Source organism: Anticarsia gemmatalis, chromosome 13 (genome assembly GCF_050436995.1).
Source record: "Anticarsia gemmatalis isolate Benzon Research Colony breed Stoneville strain chromosome 13, ilAntGemm2 primary, whole genome shotgun sequence".
Classification (NCBI taxonomy): domain Eukaryota; kingdom Metazoa; phylum Arthropoda; class Insecta; order Lepidoptera; family Erebidae; genus Anticarsia; species Anticarsia gemmatalis.
Window position 1 is genome coordinate 4,392,322 of NC_134757.1, and position 21,563 is coordinate 4,413,884.

Below are 21,563 nucleotides of genomic sequence, written 5' to 3' on the forward strand. Positions count from 1 at the left end.
CACAGCGTTGTTTTTAGATACTAAAGTATAAAAAGAATTGCATTCCATTAACAAACGTTTGAGCATATAAATAGCAAGTTAAATACGAAGTTTAATACTATTCTTGGCAACACATTGGATGCAATTTATTTTTTCTCTGAATGTCACTGTACTGTTACATAAAAAGAAAAGTCAGAGCGAGAATCACGAAGGGACATTGACAAACTATCTCCCTGCCTCGGAGAAATGTGAACTGATGGAAATAGACAGGCCAGTTATTTTGGGACTAACTCTACTAACTGAACTAGTAAACACGTTGAGATACCTACTAGAACGATACAGTTGAATATTTCAGTTTACGCATGCCTTACCTACTGTGTATTTTTATTTTATACCTGAAATACGTGTTCTTTGGTTTCTGCATACCCCTTTGGCAGAAAGCATGATATTATGTATGTATGTACATATGTTCCTGCATACCTATATTCCTTACTCAGATATATATGCATCTCAAAAAACAACTTTTTTTGAACCCGTAACTGTATGGGACAGTACTAGGCAAGGGTCTCCTCCCTAACGAGGAAGGGGTTTAAGCCTTGAGTGCATGCCCTTTGATAGAGATAAAGGGTAATTTAAAATAACAAAGTGATTTTATCTCTATCAACGGATAGTATTTTAACAAAAATAAAATCTGTTTATCCTTTTATGTGCCCTGCGTACAAACCCCATAAAAATATTTATAAAACCTTATAGGTAGGTACTAACTTAATCAATAAAGTTTAAGTGGGTACTAATACGAGTACTTCAAAGTACTTAAGAGGAATTTACAGTTATTTAGCTTTATTATTAAGTATAGGTCCTTATAAAGGCACTTGTAATATTTACGACTAGCTCTTTCCCGCGACTCCGTCCACGTGCACAACAGTTAATCGTTATATGACTTATTACCAGCATAGTACCCGGCCCCGTAACATTTCTCTGAAAAAATACTATGATACTTCCTTTCCCGCTTTCCAAACATATTTTGTACAAAATATCGTATATAAATCGAAATCGCTGCAGGAGTTTGGGCATGAAGAAAAGACAGACAGTTTCGCATTTGTAATATAAATAAGTAGAGATTTATCAAGTCCAGTTGGTCGGTATCTTGAAATAAATAGCACATACAGTGTATTTATCTGCAAACACAACAAAGTTATTACAATTGATAGCAATATTATCGGTCGTATCACTTTCTTCAGGCCACTGAGAAGCACTTACTTATCGAAATTTTCCGTTCTGTAAATACGATTATCTTTAGCGAAACAACAACAAAACAGTATCGAAAATTATAGGTTAGCCGTGGCCCTAAGAGTAACTTTTTGTATACTAAGTAGGTACGTAGTCCTTGCCTAGATTAGGCTAGGAACAAGTACTCTGTGCTTAATGATTTACTAAATATAATCTTCAGATTTTTTTTATTAACCCATTTCTGTCCCACTGCAGGGCAAGGTTCTCAGCTCCCAAACGAGGGGTAGGGGTTAGGCCTTGAGTCCACCACAGTCATTATACCTCTCTATTAAAAAGTATATGCACTTTTATATGTTAATTTATATACTATACTAGCTAACCCGGCAAACGTTGCTTTGCCATATAAAAAAAAATGTGTCACTTAGGTGTATGAAAAATAGATGTTGGCCGATTCTCAGACCTAGTCAATATGCTCACAAAATTTCCTGAGAATCGGTCAAGCCGTTTCGAAGGAGTATGGCAATGAAAACTGTGACGCGAGAATATTATATATTAGATTATTAGATATAATGAATTCATTACGGTATCTCAACAATGAACAGGCTTTGAGAAAAATATATTTTGGAGCCATAGTTGGCATTCAAAGTTTACAAACATTTTGTACTGTTTACTTCTATACGTGTAGGTATGTGACCATTATCATATCATTGTCTCACAGTAACACCTTTGAGTCATACACCCATTTTAGAATGAGATAATAATATTTATTTTACTTGAGTACACAGCAGACGACTGGCTGACTTTACTTAAAACAACATATTTAGTCAAAAGGCGAGTAGGTACCTATTAGCACTACATTTAATCATAAAAGCAGTTTATGAATTAACCTTTATATGAACATCATTTACGACATTTTTAAGGCATTTCTTATTTCACGACATCTAAGAGATAATCTAAGGAACAGACTGAATCACTATTATTATTACTATATTTTTCTCGTCGATTTCCATCTTGATTAAAAAGTTTTACTTTGAATAGGGGCCAAGAAGTCAATGAACATTATTAATTGATATTATCTTTAAATCGAAACCGATTTAGAAATATCTAAAACCGTACGTTTATAATATACCTAGGTAATAATCTATACTATACTAATATTATAAAGCTGAAGAGTTTGTTTGATTGTTTGTTTGTTTGAACGCGCTAATCTCAGGAACTACTGGTCCGAATTGAAAAAATCCATTTATCGAGGAAGGCTATAGGCTATTTACCACAACCACAACCAAAATGAGCAGAGTACCAGTAAAAAATGTTACAAAAACGGGGAAAATTATGACCCAATCTCTCTTATATGACGCAAGCGAAGTTGCGCGAGTCAGCTAGTATAAAATATATTAGTAGATTAAACAACACAGTACCTTATCGGAGCGTATCTAAACGACCCGTTTCTAATGACCAATCGCACTGAAAGTGCACTAACTGATTGTACAAATATTGATTGTTAGATTTACTTTGTTACGCACCTAACTACCTAGGTGACTACTGTATGATATTCTAGAAGTTTCGATTGCCTACATATATCACAAAATTTCCCATTATATGAAAAACTTTATAACGATTTCTCCAGTAATATAATCGTTGTCAAACTCTGCATAATTGATTCAAAACAATTGTAGTTACAGCACAGCCTTTTATAAAATGCAGCAATCATTTACACGAAAATAACGAAACACATTCTTCTTTATATATTATTATATACTTATTTATTTGCTTCCACCATCGCCAAGACGGATTTAACGTAAAAATATGTAGGTATCGTGCATTAGCGCTGGTGCAATGATTAATAAATTATATTCTTTATTTTCTAATAGGAAAAGCAAATAAATTACCCATCACATAAATATCAATTAACTTGGACAAGCAATTAGAGTAAAATATAGCCTAAGCTAAATTCATCTTTTACGCGATATGCAGTAAAATTATGATGATGATACTTTATTTTTCACGTACAGTGCGTTTTTACATACGTATGTACATAATGTACATTAGTACATGGTGCTTATGTGTTAAAAAAACACAGATACAAATCTGCCAGAGGCTCAGCGGTAACGGTGTGCGTTTCATTGCTCTATTATATTTTTTATTCTTTAAAACCAGTTAGGTCATTGATCGTGTATGAACATTATTTTAATACTACGCCTTAAGAGTGTAATTTGTAGTTTTAAATTAAAGCAATGTAGTTTTAAAGCAATAGCAGAGAACATAGCTTACAGCGCAGTCTATACGCTAGTCATAAATCATTGTGAAACGAAAAAAGAGTAGATTGAGGTAAATTGTTTTTTATTTGACGTCACTTTCTTAAAGCTTGTTACGCACACCAAATATCACGCGAAAAAATTGCCCAATTACGATCCATTCTTCAAAAATCTTGAAAAAGTTACAAACGAATTTCTCTTTTCTGTTTAATGTTTTACTTCCGTCGTTGCAACATGTATTTGAAAACGATTTCGGTACGTTTCCGCAATGAATTTTATGTGAAACATTATTTATGAATACTAAAATGAGATTGGCAAAAGCAGCAAACTTGTTATGTTCCGACGACTATCAAGAACAACTCAATGAGATCCAGAAGATCTACTATAAACTTTCCAGCCATGTAGATACCACAGATAGTTTAATAAATCTCACAATTTAACAGCCTGAATCCACGTTGCGTGCATAAAAGAGACTTACTTCGAAGCTTACCACTTAGCCTGATCTAGATACCTACATAGTATTTCAGGCTTCAGACTATTGTAATAATTTCTTGTAAGACGTATATGAGTCAGCTTTCGCCCCTCCAATAAGACCAAACGAAACGTTTCGTGAGTACGCTCATGCAATCATTCGACTATATCTCCGCTAGTTAAAAGGCATTGCCAGTTTTTATAATCCGATTACAATTATCGTAAGACATTTCTGGAAGAATTAAACTTGTAGAATCAGCTGTATAAATATTATTGTCGCAATGCGTATGGTAGGTAGTAGGTACCTAAAGCGGCAGACATAACAATGAGTATCATTCCGTACATCGGTTAGATTTACGATGTCGAAAACAAATTATATTTTAATGTTATCATCTGTTTTGTGACCTAGATTAAAACAATAGGTGTAATTTGGAGCGCTTTGTTTAAATAATTATAACACCGTGACTATAAAGTCATCTTTTTTAGCTGTATTTTAATTTTAAACTTAATTTTTGGAAGAAAAGGTTTGGTTTTTTTTAATCCGCGCTAGATTTGGTTAGGCATTTGAAAAATATAGAATTTCTCTCGCAGTCATTTCCCAGGGTAACTAACCACGTGGCTATATTTGTATCGCAGCCGACCGAATACGGAAAGTAGAAACGTTTCCTCAAACGACACAGACTTACATTTAATAAAAATGTATCATTTTGGAAAAATATTAAGCACTTCTGACGTATGTGGTCTGATGAAGTCAGGCACAGATAACCTAAGAAGTAGGTAAAATAAACGTATATGCATTACACCTGATATAAATGTATAAAAACAAGCGGGTCACACGAGTTTTATTATTAAACAATTGTATGATGAAATTCTCGGATATGTTAACACAATGTTTATAAAATTATCATGCGTATTCAACGCTCAAACCAAAACACACCTACACTGATATAGACAAAGAAAAATGGCGATATTTACATAAATTAAAATACTATTAATAAATTGTGTGCTGTCTTTGTTTGTACGGTAATGATAGAGTGAGATGGACAGATCAGATTCTGAATGATTTTTATAAGTCTGAAGAAAGCTTTAAAGCAATTAATCTCATTTTGAGCAGCAAACAAGTCCAAGATTCTTGATTTGTTATTTCTATTATTACATTGAACTTACATTATTTTTATAATATTCCGATTCAGTACCCTGTAGTGGCCTTACAGTTTATATGAAATTGTATCATACAAACTTCTTAGCCTTCTTTTATTTTAAATTTATAATGCGAAATTTTCAGACATGTTCTATTCTTTTGGCTGATATTTAGGTCGTTTCCTTGGCACTGATTTACATAAACTAGGTAAATATTTCAATGTTTACGTCTGCCTTTCTTAAACGGTGTTGCCAATCGAGCAACGACCTAAAAAATCACATTGTAATGATGACCTCACCCGCCTAGGATGAGGGGTGACCTTGACCTTTAAAAACATATAAAAACTACGCCTGGTAATAAAATCTTTATTTGATTAGCTCCAAGTCTGCAAATATTTCTGCCTTCATCACATGAACTTAGTCAGACACTATGGATGTTTATTTAACTAAACCTAGTCATTGTCTGATTAGATTTGCAAAACAACTGGCTAAAGGGACAATCATGACGTTACCTTGAAAGTGTTTTGTTTTGTGTGTGTTCAATTTTATTGGAAAAAAATCTTAATAACAAATAAACAACTAGAAACGTAGGCTAATAGAAACACATTTTTATTATCTTCATCTTATAGAAAAACAGCTTATGTGACTTTTATTTACTAAGCAAAAAACAAGCTCCATCAAAATATTTCGAGCACTCTCAAACACGCAGATAAAAAAACACAAAACCGTCAATCTATATTTATCCATATCTTAATAATACAGCCACGTGAGTGAGACATACAATAACATACGAATTACATAACTAATTTATATCAGAACAAAACAACAGCAAATAAGATAAAAGCCGTTGTAGTAACCGTTTCACATGGAAGTTGATACCGTTATGAAAAACTGTGAAAAGGTCGCCTCAGCTGTCAGAATGGCGTTTCACAACATGGCGATGCGAAATTGTCTTTTTTACTAAATGACATTCAGAGTCCAACGGTTCCTGTTTGGTACTACTCTTTACCCCTTGTTTTAACGTAACTTGCACCTTGAGAAAAAAGATCGTATGTTTAATAGTACTAGAAAAATCTATAAAAGGCGTGACTCTTAATAATAGGTTATAATAAACCGAAGCCATAGGTATATTATGTAATAAAAATTATATTAATAATAAAAAACTTAGTTCAATCTATGACTGGATAAAACAGCCAAACTTATGCTACTTATTCAGAGCATACCCCTATATTTTTCTGCTATATTTTTTACCCCAAAAAAGAAGTATTTCCACTTTTTGATTTCTAGTTAACGATACAAACCACTAACAGACACTTATTTTATATCCTTGAGGCACTTATTGAGATATCAAATGGGTTCAACACCTCCGCCAAACCGGTGTCCATTAATGAAATTACCCACATAACACACGGCTACATTGTATGGCCTCTCAGGCTTCTTCTATTTTAAGTATACATCTGATAATATGCTTTAAGAATAAGACGAATTTAGCTGACAGAAAAAAGGAATGGAAACTAATAAATGAGTACCTATCTTAGATCATACGGTTACATTCCTATAAGTAAAGCATTTAAAATTAAAAAAAAATATGGCTTACTTTAGAAATATACAAAATAGTTTAAAATGTTTAGGTGGTGACTATATACCCTTTGTAACCGACTTTAAAAAGGAGTTGGTTCTAAATTCGGCCTGTATTTTTTTATGTATAGTGTATTAAGTGTAATAGTGTAATATATACTAATAAGAAAACACAAACAATTATATAAATAGTCCATTTTTCCACATACAGAAACATAACACACATGACATTTTACTGTTTTGTGTAACAGGGATGTCCTCGCAAAGAACGGATCAGCAGTGGACGCGGCGATCGCAGCCATGTTCTGCAACGGGCTGTACAACCAACAGAGCATGGGGCTCGGCGGGGGGTTCTTCATGACCGTCTTCATCAAGCAGGAGGAGAAGGCCTACACCGTCAACGCGAGGGAGACTGCCCCCGGAGCCGCTACTTATGACATGTTCAACGGAAGCCACGACAAGTCTTCAAAAGGTTCGTGACAATGCAATGTTCCTTAAAAACAAGATTTTTTAAATCTCGATGATTATTTGAAACTAGCTGACCCGCGCAGCTCCGCTTATGCTTACTTGTCTTTGGACTTCCACAAATAATTCAAAAAAATAGCCTAAATCGGTCCAGCTCTTCACGAGTTTAAGCAAGACTAACAAACGGCAATTCATTTTTATAGTATATTTATATATTATGTAGATGAGTGTGACAGCTAGCCAGCAGACTAATATAATTATAAAGTCTCTTTCAAAGATAAGAGAAGAAAAAATATTTAAAATTCAAAAATTATCACGCTGCGCTGCTTCTTCAAAGGTATGACCTAATTAAATCTGTTTATCATATTACAAAAATATTCCAATGCCATAGTTATCTAACATAGGTAACGATGTAATAACATTACCCAATTCTTAAAATACGTTAACTTTAATTAATCCTATCTAAGACCAACCTAATTATTTATTTATACTACATCACTTGTACCTGTTATATCATTTATTATCATCAAATATATAAAATTCTCGCGTCATAGTTTTCGTTGCCATACTCCTCTGAAACGGCTTGACCGATTGTCATGAAATTTTGTGAGCATATTGACTAGGTCCGAGAATCGGCCAACATCTATTTTTTATACACCTAAGTGACACTTTTTTTTTATATGGCAAAGCAACGTTTGCCGGGTCAGCTAGTAAACTATATTTATGACTTAAGCGCCATGTATTTGGAAACGAGGTCAATCTTACAGCGGCACAGGTTGTTTAGGTAAATAAGGTTGTTTATTATTGTAAATAATCTTATCAAGAACCTTGAAGAAAGATACTTTAGATTTTATAATCAATTGAATGTTAAAAAATACATATTATCTGTCCGTTTCTCACGTGTTACGTGACTTACAGGCCGTAAACAAAACAAATATAAAATATTATCGTAGGCTGGCTGACTGATAAAAAAGATAATTAAAAATAATACCACTATTTAGAAAGTATTGCATAATCAGTATACAATACTTGTATTAGAGTGTGAACAAAAATATAACTCATTTCCTTTAATAAATATTGTAAATATGAAAGTTCTCGACGATGGATGTACATAAAATATGTGTACTATTTAATGTGTGTTTGTAACTTTTTCCCGCCAAAACGACTGAACAGATTTTAATAAAATTTGGCTCGTAAATAGATTATAACCTGATGATTTTTTTCTAATTCGCGCAATATCTATTCTTACACAAACGAAGTCACAATTAAAAACTACTACTTACTGTAAATTGTTATGTAAGCGTTAATTACAAACCGGTTTGTTTAAACATACAAGTCAGGATATATTTAAACTGGCTAATGTAAATATGTTTGCGTTTAAACCTTTGTACAAACGGCTCGTAGCATAGCTCGCATTTTCGAGAAAATTCCTGCTGTGAACGGAAAGCGCAACCACAGAACAGATAAATTGCTGAAAATTATGACGATAACTACCTACCTACTTCGTTCTGTTCATGTATAATTCGCTTTGCTACTTAACTATGAATAAAATAAAAGCACAAACTAACGCGAACGAATATATTTAGCCACGTATAACACAAATAATATTTATCTATACAAGAATATCTCCCTAGGTATGTATTAACAAAAAAAAAAAGAACCCAACTGTTAACGTCTTCGTTTTGATAATAAAATTACGGTTAGTTGCTGAAAAGGCATCACACATAACGTTACCATACCTACTTTAAAATGTATGTTTTGTATTATAATTTTATACGCATCTAATCATACATAAAAATACAAAAAGACCTTGGAACACCCTATTTCGAATACAATTACAAAGTTTCCAGACGATTCCACCCCTTTCTGATATTATTACAGAGACGTTTGTTCAAGTGGGTAATAGAAGGGAGAACAGTCTAGAAATATTATTGATGAATGGATAAAACACAAAAAGACCCAGCGAGGGGACACGATGTGCCTCCCAATGTCGACAGAAATAATACATTTAGAAGGTATTGCTGTTTCTCCCCTCTTGCTAATGTTTCCATATATCAAATAGATTTCCCAACAAACAATAACATCTTGTTTATGGGTCTGATGTTGCCAAGAATGAAGATTATGGATTTAGGTAAAACTTACTTGAATATTATCAAAATACTACGGTTGGCTTAAAACACATTGAACTGTTTATAATATGTTCATGTTTGATCCTAACACCAGGTTGAAGACATCTTCGTTAAAATAAAATTAAAGATCAACATCATTATTATGGTTTAAAAAACTCAATCCTAAATGAATTATAAAGTGAGTAGATTCCTGATAAAAACGTTTAAAAAGGTCCTAAAGTGTAGATAACTCCTAAGAATTAGAAAGAAAGGTTAAGAAGGAAGTAAGAAGATTCCAGAATTTCAGGTCAATGAGAGATCAAATAAGTGCGAAGACGATGTGTAAGACTGAACAACGAGCATAAAAATCTTAAAAGATAGTAATCAAAATAATACATTTGATGCAGTATGATACGTCAGTGGATTTCTCTAAGGCTTTCTCTTGAATCTGGTTCATTAAAGCAGTGAGACCTAACGCCGGTGCCCAGTTTCTCTCGCAGCATTGTACTGAGCCCCGCGGCCTGCGCCTTTCCAATTCATCAAGCTTTTTGATATATTGACGACATTGTAGCAACAAATTGAACTAAACTAAATGTCAGTAGAATAAATCTTGGAAATAATCTAGCTTGCTAGATAAAGCTAAAGCGTAAAAGAAAGAAGATGCGTGCTAGGTCCAAATAAAACATTGTAAATGGTACATGGGTGAAGTTAGTCTACATCTAATATTCCTTGTGTATCAATACAGTCGTATGAACGGAGACGGACAAAACGGAGAACCGAGTCGAGTTATATGAACGGATATCGTTGGTATTTGCCATTTGGTCATGACTCTGTCACGCCGACGGTCTTCAGACCACTTTAAGGATATAGATTCAAGCAAGGCCATTTCTTCTACTTTCTTTGACCATTCACGCGTGCAATTTCATCCTGAATAAATGCAATTGTAACAATTTATATGTGCATGCCTTGATTTCAAACACGAGGCTTCTGCGTCTAGATCTAGGTGATGCTAAATCAAAAACTGCCTACAATTGATGCTTTTCTAACGTTATATGTATTTCAAAGGTTACGAACCAAAACACTTTCAGTAAAAGAAAAGATGATTATAAATTATTTTGATGTAGATATTGCTTGTTGGTTGGTAACCAAGCGACAATGTACAAACCCGCTTCGTAGAGGTGTGTCTCGGTACCGTTCTAAGCAATGGCAAGTTATTAATCCATTACCATTACACAGGCACACCGTTACGTTACCTGTTTACCGCCTTAGCAACATCCACTGAGAAAATGTTTATAAACAATAAAAACGTCATTTCAAAGAAAACGCATTTGTTTCGATGTAACAGCTAATAACTCTCAAATAGCTCTCGAACATAAGTATTTAGGAGAACTTAAAGTGATAGATATTGACTAGAGTACAATTGATCATACATAGATATTGATAGAGTACATTGAGTATCCAGTAACAAGGGTATGAGGATATATAGGTTATACTCCATTTTTTTATTGATATAAAATGGAAATGCTACGCGACGCGACCCTTAGTGCTTATTAATGTTCATTTTAGTATTTTTGTAGTGAAATAGGCTGAAATAAGTAGGTATAATGAAAAACTCAGAATACAATTTCAAATTCGCCGCTAATAAGCCCCTGTTTTAGTACAAAAGCAAATATATGCAGTTTTCTAAAAGAAATGCTTTAAAAGATGTAACGTTTTAACATTGTTAGAACCACGATATTCCCTAGGCGTTATGTAACGGGTCTGTATTATTGAGCTGAAGCTAGAACCAAACGCGAGCCCCGATCAATAACCGAGCGCCGCGTTCAGATAACACTGTCGCATTCCAGATACATATATTGTAGGTATATAAATAATGTACATACGTGGGTAGCCAATATGAACATTTATTGTTAGATTCATACTCCTAAACGTCTCAGGCCGAATCAATGACTTCAACTGCATTTTAAGATTTGAATTGTTCTATCAACCCTATAATAAAATATAAAGATTGCTTTTTTCTGTATGTCACCAATTGAGCCCAGCAATTTTATCCCATAACACAGACGGGAGTTAATTCGGATATCGGATTTATATCGGATAAATCGGATAAAATTTTATGGAGTTTAATAGCATTAAAGATCTATACAGCGACATACTTAGCTAGTAGCAAAATGGAATTAAGCAAATCAGCCCTACTGCAAACTGCCACTAATGATGTATTTTGTTCATATCTCAGGACCTCTGTCAGTGGGCGTGCCTGGCGAACTCCGGGGTATGTGGGCAGCATACAAGCGCTGGGGCAAACTGCCCTGGGAGAGTCTGGTGGCGCCGTCCGTGGAGCTGTGCCGGTCTGGCGTCACCATGTCCAAGGCGATGTACGACGGCGTCATTGTACACGCGTCCAGCACCAAGAACGATCCTCATCTCAGGTTTGTACATGCGTCAAAGACTGCATCTGTCGATGCCGAATGGTTGTAAACTTCTCACTAAAAATCTGTCAGGCAAGCAATAAAATAGAAAAAATCAGATTCGCAAAGAGAACTTGCACTCCACAAAACTGTGGCTTTTCAAATCTTATTATAAAAAGGCAATCGGATGTATCTGTCGTAACTTCGCTTTTATCGGTTTGTGGGGAACCACAGCGCTATTCTTAGTGTAAAAAGAAGTAGATATATTATAAGAAAACTAAAATTCTTATATTTATCGAGCTATTTTATTCAACAATTTAGCTGTCGTCTATTATGAAGCATAGGTCAGCTATTACGCTCCCACGACCAGAGTAATTGTCACATGTTCAAAACAATAGACCTTTAACATTGACTGATCCATTATTTTACGACAGTATTTATTAGTAATTGTTTCCTCATATTGGTCGCAACTTCCTGTAGGTGCTATTTATGTAAATTAATGACCACGAGTAATAAGGTAAAATGATAAGTAATACAAGTGTTCGTTTATTGGCGGTTTTGTTTATGCAAATAAATGTGACTGCAATAATTACAACATTTTAAACGAACAAGTTATCCGAACTGTGCCTAACTATTATTCTAATCCTGCATCGTAACACTGCTAGGCAAAGACCACCCCCATGGCTTTCCACTCTAACTTATCTAGCGGTCTGATTCCATTCTGGGTTAAAAGTATCAAGCTTGTCTCTCCATCTTATATCAAAAAATATTTCGAGACGTTGGTTTAGGAGAGATTTGAACAAGGAGCTAAAACTATATTATGCTTATCTATATGTCATAAATCGATTCATTAACTCAACTTTACCTTATTAATTACAGCAATACAAATATATTCTAAAATGACGATCTTTTGCCTTTTTTAGGCAGATACCAAAGAACACCACGTGCTACGATCCCTACAAACTTCCCACCGATAATTCACGGATTTTAACAATCAACCGATTTTGTATAAATAAAAAGAAAAGGAAAATTGTCGCACAAGGCAATACAAGTAAAATGTAAAACAAAATACACATTTGAACCCGGTAGAGTCATCTTCAAGCCAAAACCTTCGTTCACCCATATCAAGTAGTAAGGAAGTAATACATTTCCTTTATTACACGAACTGCCTTTGTAGTGCAGTGTATACGACTGCTGACTGCGAGGTCTCGGGTTCGATTTCCAGGTCGGGCAAAGTGACTTTTAGCTTCTCAGATTTATATTGAATGCTTCAAAATTTCCTTCGGGGTTAGACCCTTGATCACTAGAGGGATAGTATTAATGGGATAAAAAGAATAGTAGCCCCCGGATATATAACGTGCTCTGTATAATGGCAAATGCTCGCCCTCTATAACATGGGACATTATTATGTGCAAAATTTGCGTGTATTTCTTGCACCACAGCCTTTACCTTCAGGCATAACACACGTAATGATATTTATGTATGACCATATATGTATGTTATTACAGGAAAACGTACTACAACTCAGCAAAAGGCCAGTTTCATAAGCCAGGAACTATAGTGAAGCCTCCCGAAGCTCTCTGCAACACATTTCAGAGGATAATGGAGAACGGGGGCGATGACCTCTACAATGGGACCCTGGCACAAGACTTCTTGGATGACTTGGAACGCGTCGGGAGTATCATCACAGCTGATGATCTGAGGCAGTATGAGTGAGTATCCAAGACATTCTTTCATTCATTTAAATCTTCATTCGTCTAAATTTAATCTGGATGTAAGCTACTGGGCTCTCTCACTCTCTCTCTCTTCCTGGCTATTCGTCCCATATGGTAGTGGGGTTAGCATTCCTTATACTCTAAGCTAGCTTATTTGTATTATTACTCATTTTTCTATAAAATAAATATTAGCAATACAATATTGTCAAAGTATTTGGTGAATGTAATGTCTGACAATGCTTAGATTTTGAGATATAGATAAACTATTTAATACAAATTCTGTTTGAAATAAAGAACTATCAGGATTGATCAGCTTGCTGCTAAAACGTCCTAGATTTTTTAATAGAACTTGGGATAAGGCATAGCAATGATTGATATAATATATGGTAATGCTATCTTAAATGTTATAAAAATGGTTTTCGAAACCCTCTTCCTATATCAAAACAGTTATTTGCTTACCAAAAATAACAATTAAAACCTAAGGATAAACAACTTAACTAGTGTTTGTAATTAGAAATCATTATACCGTAGGTATATAGACAAACGAAAGTGTTCAAAGAGAAAAAAACTTGGTGCAACCGAGCTGCTTTCCGGTTCTTATCAACTAGAATCAACCTTTAGAACCGGTGTTTAACGGTAAAAGTTCACTCAATTAAGTAACGAACTTATTATGTGTCGGACACATAAAGACTGCACTTACTTTGTCACGATTTCACGATTAACTCGTTAGTTAGAATAGTATAACTGTATCGATTATGAGACGATGACGCGATGAGTAAAAGATATAAAACATTGTTTTATTTACGTGCTTTATCTTATTTTTAACAATGACGTCAATAAGTAACAATAACATAAAGTTATCTTCAAATGCTCATCATTAATTAATAACGTTTAAGAAACAGAATCATTCAACGTAATTTTCACAAAAAAAATCTTTATGTAACGTTTGGACGGCGTAATATGATATTACTTTTTTAAACTGTATCATATATTTTTTAATTGTTGTCAAAATGGGATGTATGGGATGGGAAAATAATTTTCATTTTTCACTTCCACTCAAGAAATTAGTTAATATTGTAAAGAATTTACCGCCTGAAAAGAACCACTAAGGAAACCTAGTAAGATATTATCATGTTCGAACGAATAAGTTACATGACAATAAATGCTTATTCAATTATGGAAAATACTTTCCGTTATACGACTTCCGTTAATTCAGTTCCGATCGTGCGGCGTAGATCAATAGATTAAAGATTTTTTAGTTTTCACTCAATGTTTTTGATCTTTTCCCTTTTATAACCGGGTTTAATTGTTTTATTTACATTTTCAGCGTGGATTCTTGCTATCATGTCATCATTTCAAGTTAACACTTTATTGTTTTCAGTGTGAGAAATTCTCCTTAATTATTAAAGGGCCTTTGTATATTGGCCACTTGGAAGAAATGCTATCTAAACAATAACAAATTGAAATGATCTAAGTACCGTATTTTCACATGATAGCGGGTGATTGATCGCGTCTAGTAAACAAAAATAATCGTACAGCCAAAAACAATGCTATCTTTATAAGTATTTGTACTTAAACTTATCGTCGCACTTGGAAAGTAAATAATAAAATAGGTACAAGTACAATAATACATTCGTATGCTGAAACAATAATAATAGGTAGTTGGTACGTTTGTGACCGAGATAAACTTTACATAAATAATGAAATGTGTATTGACGTAATGACATTTTTATTTATGCAGACATATTTGTTTACATTGCTTTTTTAAATATGTGCAGTCTACACTCGATACTGAGGGTAATCATAAAAAGTCTACTAGTTTTTGCAATAAACCTCTCGATTTCGCTTGGTGGTTGCCTGTTTCGTTCATTTTATTCCGCGATGTATAGTTTTAAATCTGCAATAATCGAGATGGATTGATCGGTGACCTACAGAATAATTGCTGAAAACAACGTTACAACCATAACTGCTTACTCTAACTATTGCACAAATGTAGGTACATTTTTCGCAATAACATATTTTTTTTGCAAAGATAAACAAAAAAAATCTTAACTTGCGAAAACGACGGACATAATTGCGTCATTATTGACATTATCAAATGCAAATATTTCTTGGAAAAACATAGGTTTTTAACCTTATAGCTGCTTAATAATTAGTTATTTTTAATTTATCTGAATATTCCTGTGATTTCCCAGAGTAAAATTTGTTGGTGACTAAGCACAGCAGAGGTTCGTGACGGCGGAAAAGTCACCACACCGCTATCATTGCGCGTGTCTTAGGTTCGATTCGCGCACGGAACAAACATGTTCCTGTGTAAAAAAATCCCGCAATACAAGACTAAATGCGGGAGATGATTCTCTATAACGAAATTTTATTTACATCTTTGTTCAGTTAAAGTAAAGCTAAACTTAAGAATAGACTTCTCTATTGTTATTTGTGAACATAGCCAACATTTACCAGCATTACGACTTGTTCGCACTTGCAAATATACATTCACATTCCTAACAAAAACATTGTTCAACATTCCTCCCTCTTTCATTTGCCTATAGCGTTACTAACGCCTGAAATTCGTTCCGAATTCCACTAGCGATAACGTTAGGAAAAGCCAGATAACTGCCACTGACTCATGAATAGAATTCTCTTGAATTATAACAGCGAATATTTCACAACATCGACTCATTATTTTGAGACAATACTCATGCACCTGATCAAATGATATTCGATGTGACTCATTCGATTATAATGAAATATATGAGTTATTTGTGTTGAAAATATATTTTAGTTTTATTGTTTGATGACAATAACAGAGGTCTTTGCCGGCCGTGTAGTGTCAACTACCTGTACAATATGGTAATAGTTGAAACACCACAATGAAAACACTTGTGCAGGAAATTGAAGCCATGAAATACTGAAAATTACTTCCGTCTGTAAGGACACATGGTTCCTTATCAAAAGAATTCCCAGAGACGCTTCATAGTTAGGTACTAAACGCCATGGCCGTAGTTTGTTCTTTACATAAATCAACCACAACGGGCAAGTAAGTGAGCACACACACACTGCTAGTACACCTGAAAAATAGATAAAATCTGGCGTACTGAACTTCAACATTCTCAATTTTTTTAAATGTTTTCATTCATGCTAATTAAGCCACAAAACCACAATGATAGACTCAACTCGATCACAATTGTTTATGCATTAACGTTTAGTTCATCCCTAAAGACTCCAGTCACTGACCACCGCAACACTTTACTGTTTATCTATTGTAACAAATATAGAAATAGTACTGTTAGAGTTCACATTGCAGCCAACTAGCAACAGAATACTAGGCCACGTTTGTGGAAACGTACCGAGTTCTATAAGGTCATCAGATATACGCATTCTGATGTCAAATGACAAAATTTATATTCAATTGGTCGGCATTCAAGCCACGGCGATGCGTTATCAAGTGGCTGGCAAAATACGTGTGTAATAATAGATGATGGATGCCGGAAATAATCTGCAGAACGTTGGCCAAGCTTTGGAATGTTATTTTGATAATAACACTTCAAATGATGGATACTTTGAGTGTCTGCATGCTATTTCGGAAATACTGGATGCTATCGAAGTTCAAATGCTGCATAAGATGACAAGCAACCCTATTTTATGTGTATTGTGTAATTGACTGTATACGAGTGCATCTCATAATAACAATAACGTTGATTATGTTCAAACCAAAATATCAGATGCATACGCATCCGGGAGAAAGCGTCACTGAAGTAATCAGCTTGATTTGTTTTTGAATGTATGTTTCGCTTTACGATCATGTTACAAAACTTTCTGCATTATTTTTAAGTTAATAATGCATGTTCCAAACTTTTGAACCGACTCCACGACCAATATTTGAAGGCCTACAGGACAGGTGTTAGTTCTAAAAAACGTTAATAAATCAGTTGGAAATCAAGTAGCCCATCAGGGATTTCCTTAAGCAGTAACATCAATTGCCTTGTAATAAAAAGAACAAAGCTTTGTTTGACTGGACACATTCCTTTATAGAATGCGTAAAAAATTTCGCTATTTTACTTACTAAACCAATTTCTACAATTCCAGAGCAAAAATCGTAGAGCCGATCACGGTGCCCCTCACGAACGGCGACACGTTGTACACGCCGCCGCCGCCCAGTAGCGGGGTGATCCTTGTCAACATACTGAACATACTGAGCGGCTTCCAGTTCAACGCCTCCAGCATCAACACCACGGAGGACAAGATCCTCACGTACCACAGGATCCTTGAGGCCTTTAAGTATGCGTACGCGACTAGAACTAAGCTGGGAGACATAGACTTCTTAGATTTGAAAGAGGTAAATATAGTTTTTGGTTTACCTGAGCCGTAAGCGGTTTCTTTCACAGATTTCTTATTATAATTAGTGCCAAATATTAGGATGGACTGAGTCTGTTTAAAAAATATAGTTTCGCGCAAAATATATACCTACGGTACTCACTTAATATTTATACACTCATAGAACTTTGTTTCAAAGCAGTATATTCTTTATGATTTTTCCCTTGATTGGATATTTTAACCATCATCTTAAAAGTAGTATTTTATGTAATTTTCAATATTAATTATAATTAAAAAAAGGTTATGACCTCTGAACGCGAGACTAATTAAGTATCTTGCTATCTATTTTGAATTAATTTGTCCAATCTGCGTCGTAGTAATTCTATTTTAGATAAATGAGACACCAAAATCATTAATTAGGTAATAATACAATGAGACGGAAGTACTTAATTATGCAATAAGCCTTGAAATTACACTATATCGGTACATATTATATGAATGATTGACCTTTTATCCACAAGTACTGCCATTTTTATCATCACGTTTACGATTTACTGGGCTCTTGGCGTTTACCGATGATATGTCGACTGCAAACTGAACTCCTAGACATCTTGGAATCCCCTTTTATATGTGCTGGTGGATAATATGATGAGATTAGCCTTATGTCGTATGTAAAATATGAATATTTGCGATTGGATTTTGTCACAAAACTTACATCCACTTTTCCTCAGGCAGAGCAATTTTATAGTCCACATCCCTACCTGTCGCATTTTGAGTAAGAGAATATCAAGACCTCTGGTGTTGGTATTCTCCTATAAAAGTCGTGTTAACAAGCTGGTTCGTGGTTTTCCAGTTGATCAACAACGTGACGTCACCGGAGTACGGCACGGAGGTGCGACTGCGCATCAACGACACAGCTACTAGCAACAACTCGGCTACTTACGGCGCCGAGACCTACAACCAACCAGACTCGGGGACCGCTCACATATCCATCATAGCACCTAATGGAGACGCTGTATCCATGACCAGCTCTATTAACTATTAGTAAGTATACTATGACCTGAAAGAAGCACATTCAATTATAAAGTAGGAGATACTACCTTTCTAAAAAAAAATGTAAACCATTAGTCCCTCAGACTAAGAAATAACTTAGAAACTTAATTACGCCTACAATTTCCTTAAATAGTTCTAATATAAATATAATAAAAATATATAAATCTTCACTATCCTTCAAGAACCAGTATAAAAGCTGCAAGACAATATACGGTAGAGTTGCAGCGTCTACTGAGAGCAACGCCCAATGTCTTTTCTCAACTGCAAATCTCTTTTAACCAAGTATATCGTCCACAGTTACGGTGCCGGCTTCACAACTCTCAAAACTGGCATAGTAATGAACAACGTGATGGATGACTTCTCGTCTCCCGGCATCACCAACTTGTTCGGCCTGAAGCCTTCCCCTGCCAACTTCATAGCGCCACACAAGAGACCCCTATCTTCCATGAGTCCTAGCATCGTTGTGGACATGCACGGCAACGCTAAACTTGTGATTGGGGCTTCAGGAGGCACTAAGATTACTACAGCTGTGGCTTTGGTAAGATTAGAAAAATTACAGACTTAGATAAATTTGACTGCTTCCGTCGCGCAGTGGTTTAGGTCACCACGCCGCTACCATTGTGTCGGGAGGTATTGGATTCGATTCCCACACGGGGAAATTATTTGCGAGGTCTACAAATAATTGTTTCGGGTCTGGTTGTGCTTTGTGTCCGTTGTTTGTATGTTTGTAAAAGTCCCCGCGACGCAAGAGCAATTCTTAGTGTGGGAGTTGTTTTTTTAAGAAAAAAAAAAATATTTTTTATTTGACTTAATGATAATATTATCTTCAATCAGATCAGTCTATCAAACGCAGCCGCAGTATAAAATTGTGTTTGTCTTTCAGGCGACAATACGCAAGCTTTGGTTCGATCAGTCTATCAAGGAGGCGGTAGACGAAGCTCGCATCCATCACCAAATAACACCAATGGTTGCTCAATATGAATATGGTATTACAGAGGTAAGTCACTCGTTTTATGTCTAATATTGCACCTTTTGTAAAAATAATAGGTCTATTGTCTACACTTTGATAACTGTTATATGCAACCTCGTAAAAGAATCAGTATTTGTGAGTTTAACGCAAGTTTTGTCCTAAATGAATAACTATTTGATTGTTCTAACTATTTGATTTTGATGGAGAATTATTAAAAATAGCGATAGTCAACGATATTTGCGTAGGTACATACTTAGGTATATACATTAATGCTATGTTATTTTTTCAGGACATATTAAAAGGCTTGCGAGCTAAAGGTCACGGCATGGAGCGCTACAGCGGCCGAGGCTCCATCGTGTGCGCTCTCTACAGAAACAGAACCGCCATCTACGCCAACGCTGACTTCAGGAAGGGCGGCGACGTCGCCGGCGACTGAACGACGCAACACCTGTGCCTAACCATAGACTAATTACCAAGAAGGAACTCTATACGAATCTAATAATGTAAGATACGAAATGTGATCATATTTCAAGTATTTTGTTACAATATAATTGGAATTGACAAATAACTAATTAGCGAAATGTGATCCCATTTTTTGCTAAATTAATTGTGTAATCGTAAGTAAGTTATGAGCGTGAAATGTCATTGGTGTATTCAAGGTTAAACCTTAAACCTGCCAATAACAGTTTAGTTATTTATTTTTACCTGTTAATGATGTAAGAGAAATCTTGTGGCAAACGCACTTTACCTGCGGCCATTTTCAATAAACTTTCATGAGAAAGTGATAATTATTAGGTAAATTAGTTGCCTTGATATTGTTTTCCTTTTAAACTATGGTTGCCCAGTAGGTAACTGATTTTAGTATGAACATCGCTTATTGAATATAATTTATTAAAATGTTCGTTCTCATTAGTCTCGAAGTAATAATTGGCGATACAATAACGAGTAGGTAATAAGAAATTTATTGCAAGAAAAAATGTGATAGTTGATACATGATAGTATAGATAGGATATAAATAAAAAATACCTATTGTCGTCTTCCTAAATAACGCTATTGTTTATAAAATTATTCGAATGGACGGCAATTGAAAATTATCATTTAATTATAATATATTGGCTGATAAATAATATCAAATTTGGATATGCGTTCTAGGCAAATAAGTACTTAAAATCCTATCCTATCGTTTATAATAGTTGCATGTAAAAGGAAAATTACATTTCAGAGAATTTCAGCCGTCGGTTTACCTACTGGTTATATGTTTATTCCAAGAGAAGTATTAAATAATTAAATATGATTGTTTCCTCACTGTTATAGATCACACAAACAGGACACAAAAGGCACACAGTTTTGAATTTTAATCACTGTTTAGTGTGGAATGCCATGTTAGCACAAATTAGATCATTTGTTTATATTTACTAATAAGATGTCAGTGTTATTTCTCTGTTTTATTATATGATCGTTCCTCAAAGTTAGCTGCATTTATTACGTCCAACACCATGTCGTTATTCTGATAAGTTAAGTGTGAAAATGTGTGTAGACAATCCAGGTAATAATGAAATTATGAATGTGTACGTAATATTATATTTCACTCGCTTTATTTTATTAAAGTAATTTTAATGAGAGTATTGTAAATTAGCTGGAATTTAAATGAACTGATAACTTAGATATTATGCGAAATGAAGTTGTCACAGAATAGTGTTTGCAAAATAAACTTTTAAATGTTGTTTTGTAGTTTCTTTTATTTATTTCCTAGCCTATGCTTCATCCTGGGTCTTCAACTCTAAGATAAGGGTCTGAATTTCGTTAAAATAGTTTTAACCGCTAATCCGAGCAAACATAACTCAAACTAATTAGCATTGCATCTACATACCCACAAC

General features: G+C 34.6%; 2 protein-coding genes across 6 annotated transcripts in view; one reads left to right on the forward strand and one right to left on the reverse strand.

The window, feature by feature from the left end:
* Positions 1-5,421, reverse strand: part of LOC142978041 (uncharacterized) — a 48,562-nt gene extending 43,141 nt beyond the window's left edge. For both annotated transcript variants that reach the window (XM_076122275.1, XM_076122273.1), the window contains exon 1: positions 5,103-5,421. The gene's annotated coding sequence lies outside the window, so the exon portion shown is untranslated. The remainder of the gene's footprint in view (positions 1-5,102) is intronic.
* Positions 1-21,409, forward strand: part of LOC142978039 (glutathione hydrolase 1 proenzyme-like) — a 56,182-nt gene extending 34,773 nt beyond the window's left edge. For all 4 annotated transcript variants that reach the window (XM_076122267.1, XM_076122266.1, XM_076122265.1 and 1 more), the window contains 8 exons: positions 6,905-7,125; positions 11,463-11,655; positions 13,143-13,346; positions 17,436-17,685; positions 18,517-18,707; positions 19,014-19,254; positions 19,600-19,713; positions 19,976-21,409. In XM_076122267.1, coding sequence (XP_075978382.1) covers positions 6,905-7,125; positions 11,463-11,655; positions 13,143-13,346; positions 17,436-17,685; positions 18,517-18,707; positions 19,014-19,254; positions 19,600-19,713; positions 19,976-20,122 — 1,561 coding nt within the window. In that variant the 3' untranslated portion in view covers positions 20,123-21,409. The remainder of the gene's footprint in view (positions 1-6,904; positions 7,126-11,462; positions 11,656-13,142; positions 13,347-17,435; positions 17,686-18,516; positions 18,708-19,013; positions 19,255-19,599; positions 19,714-19,975) is intronic.
* Positions 21,410-21,563: the final 154 nt, after the last annotated feature.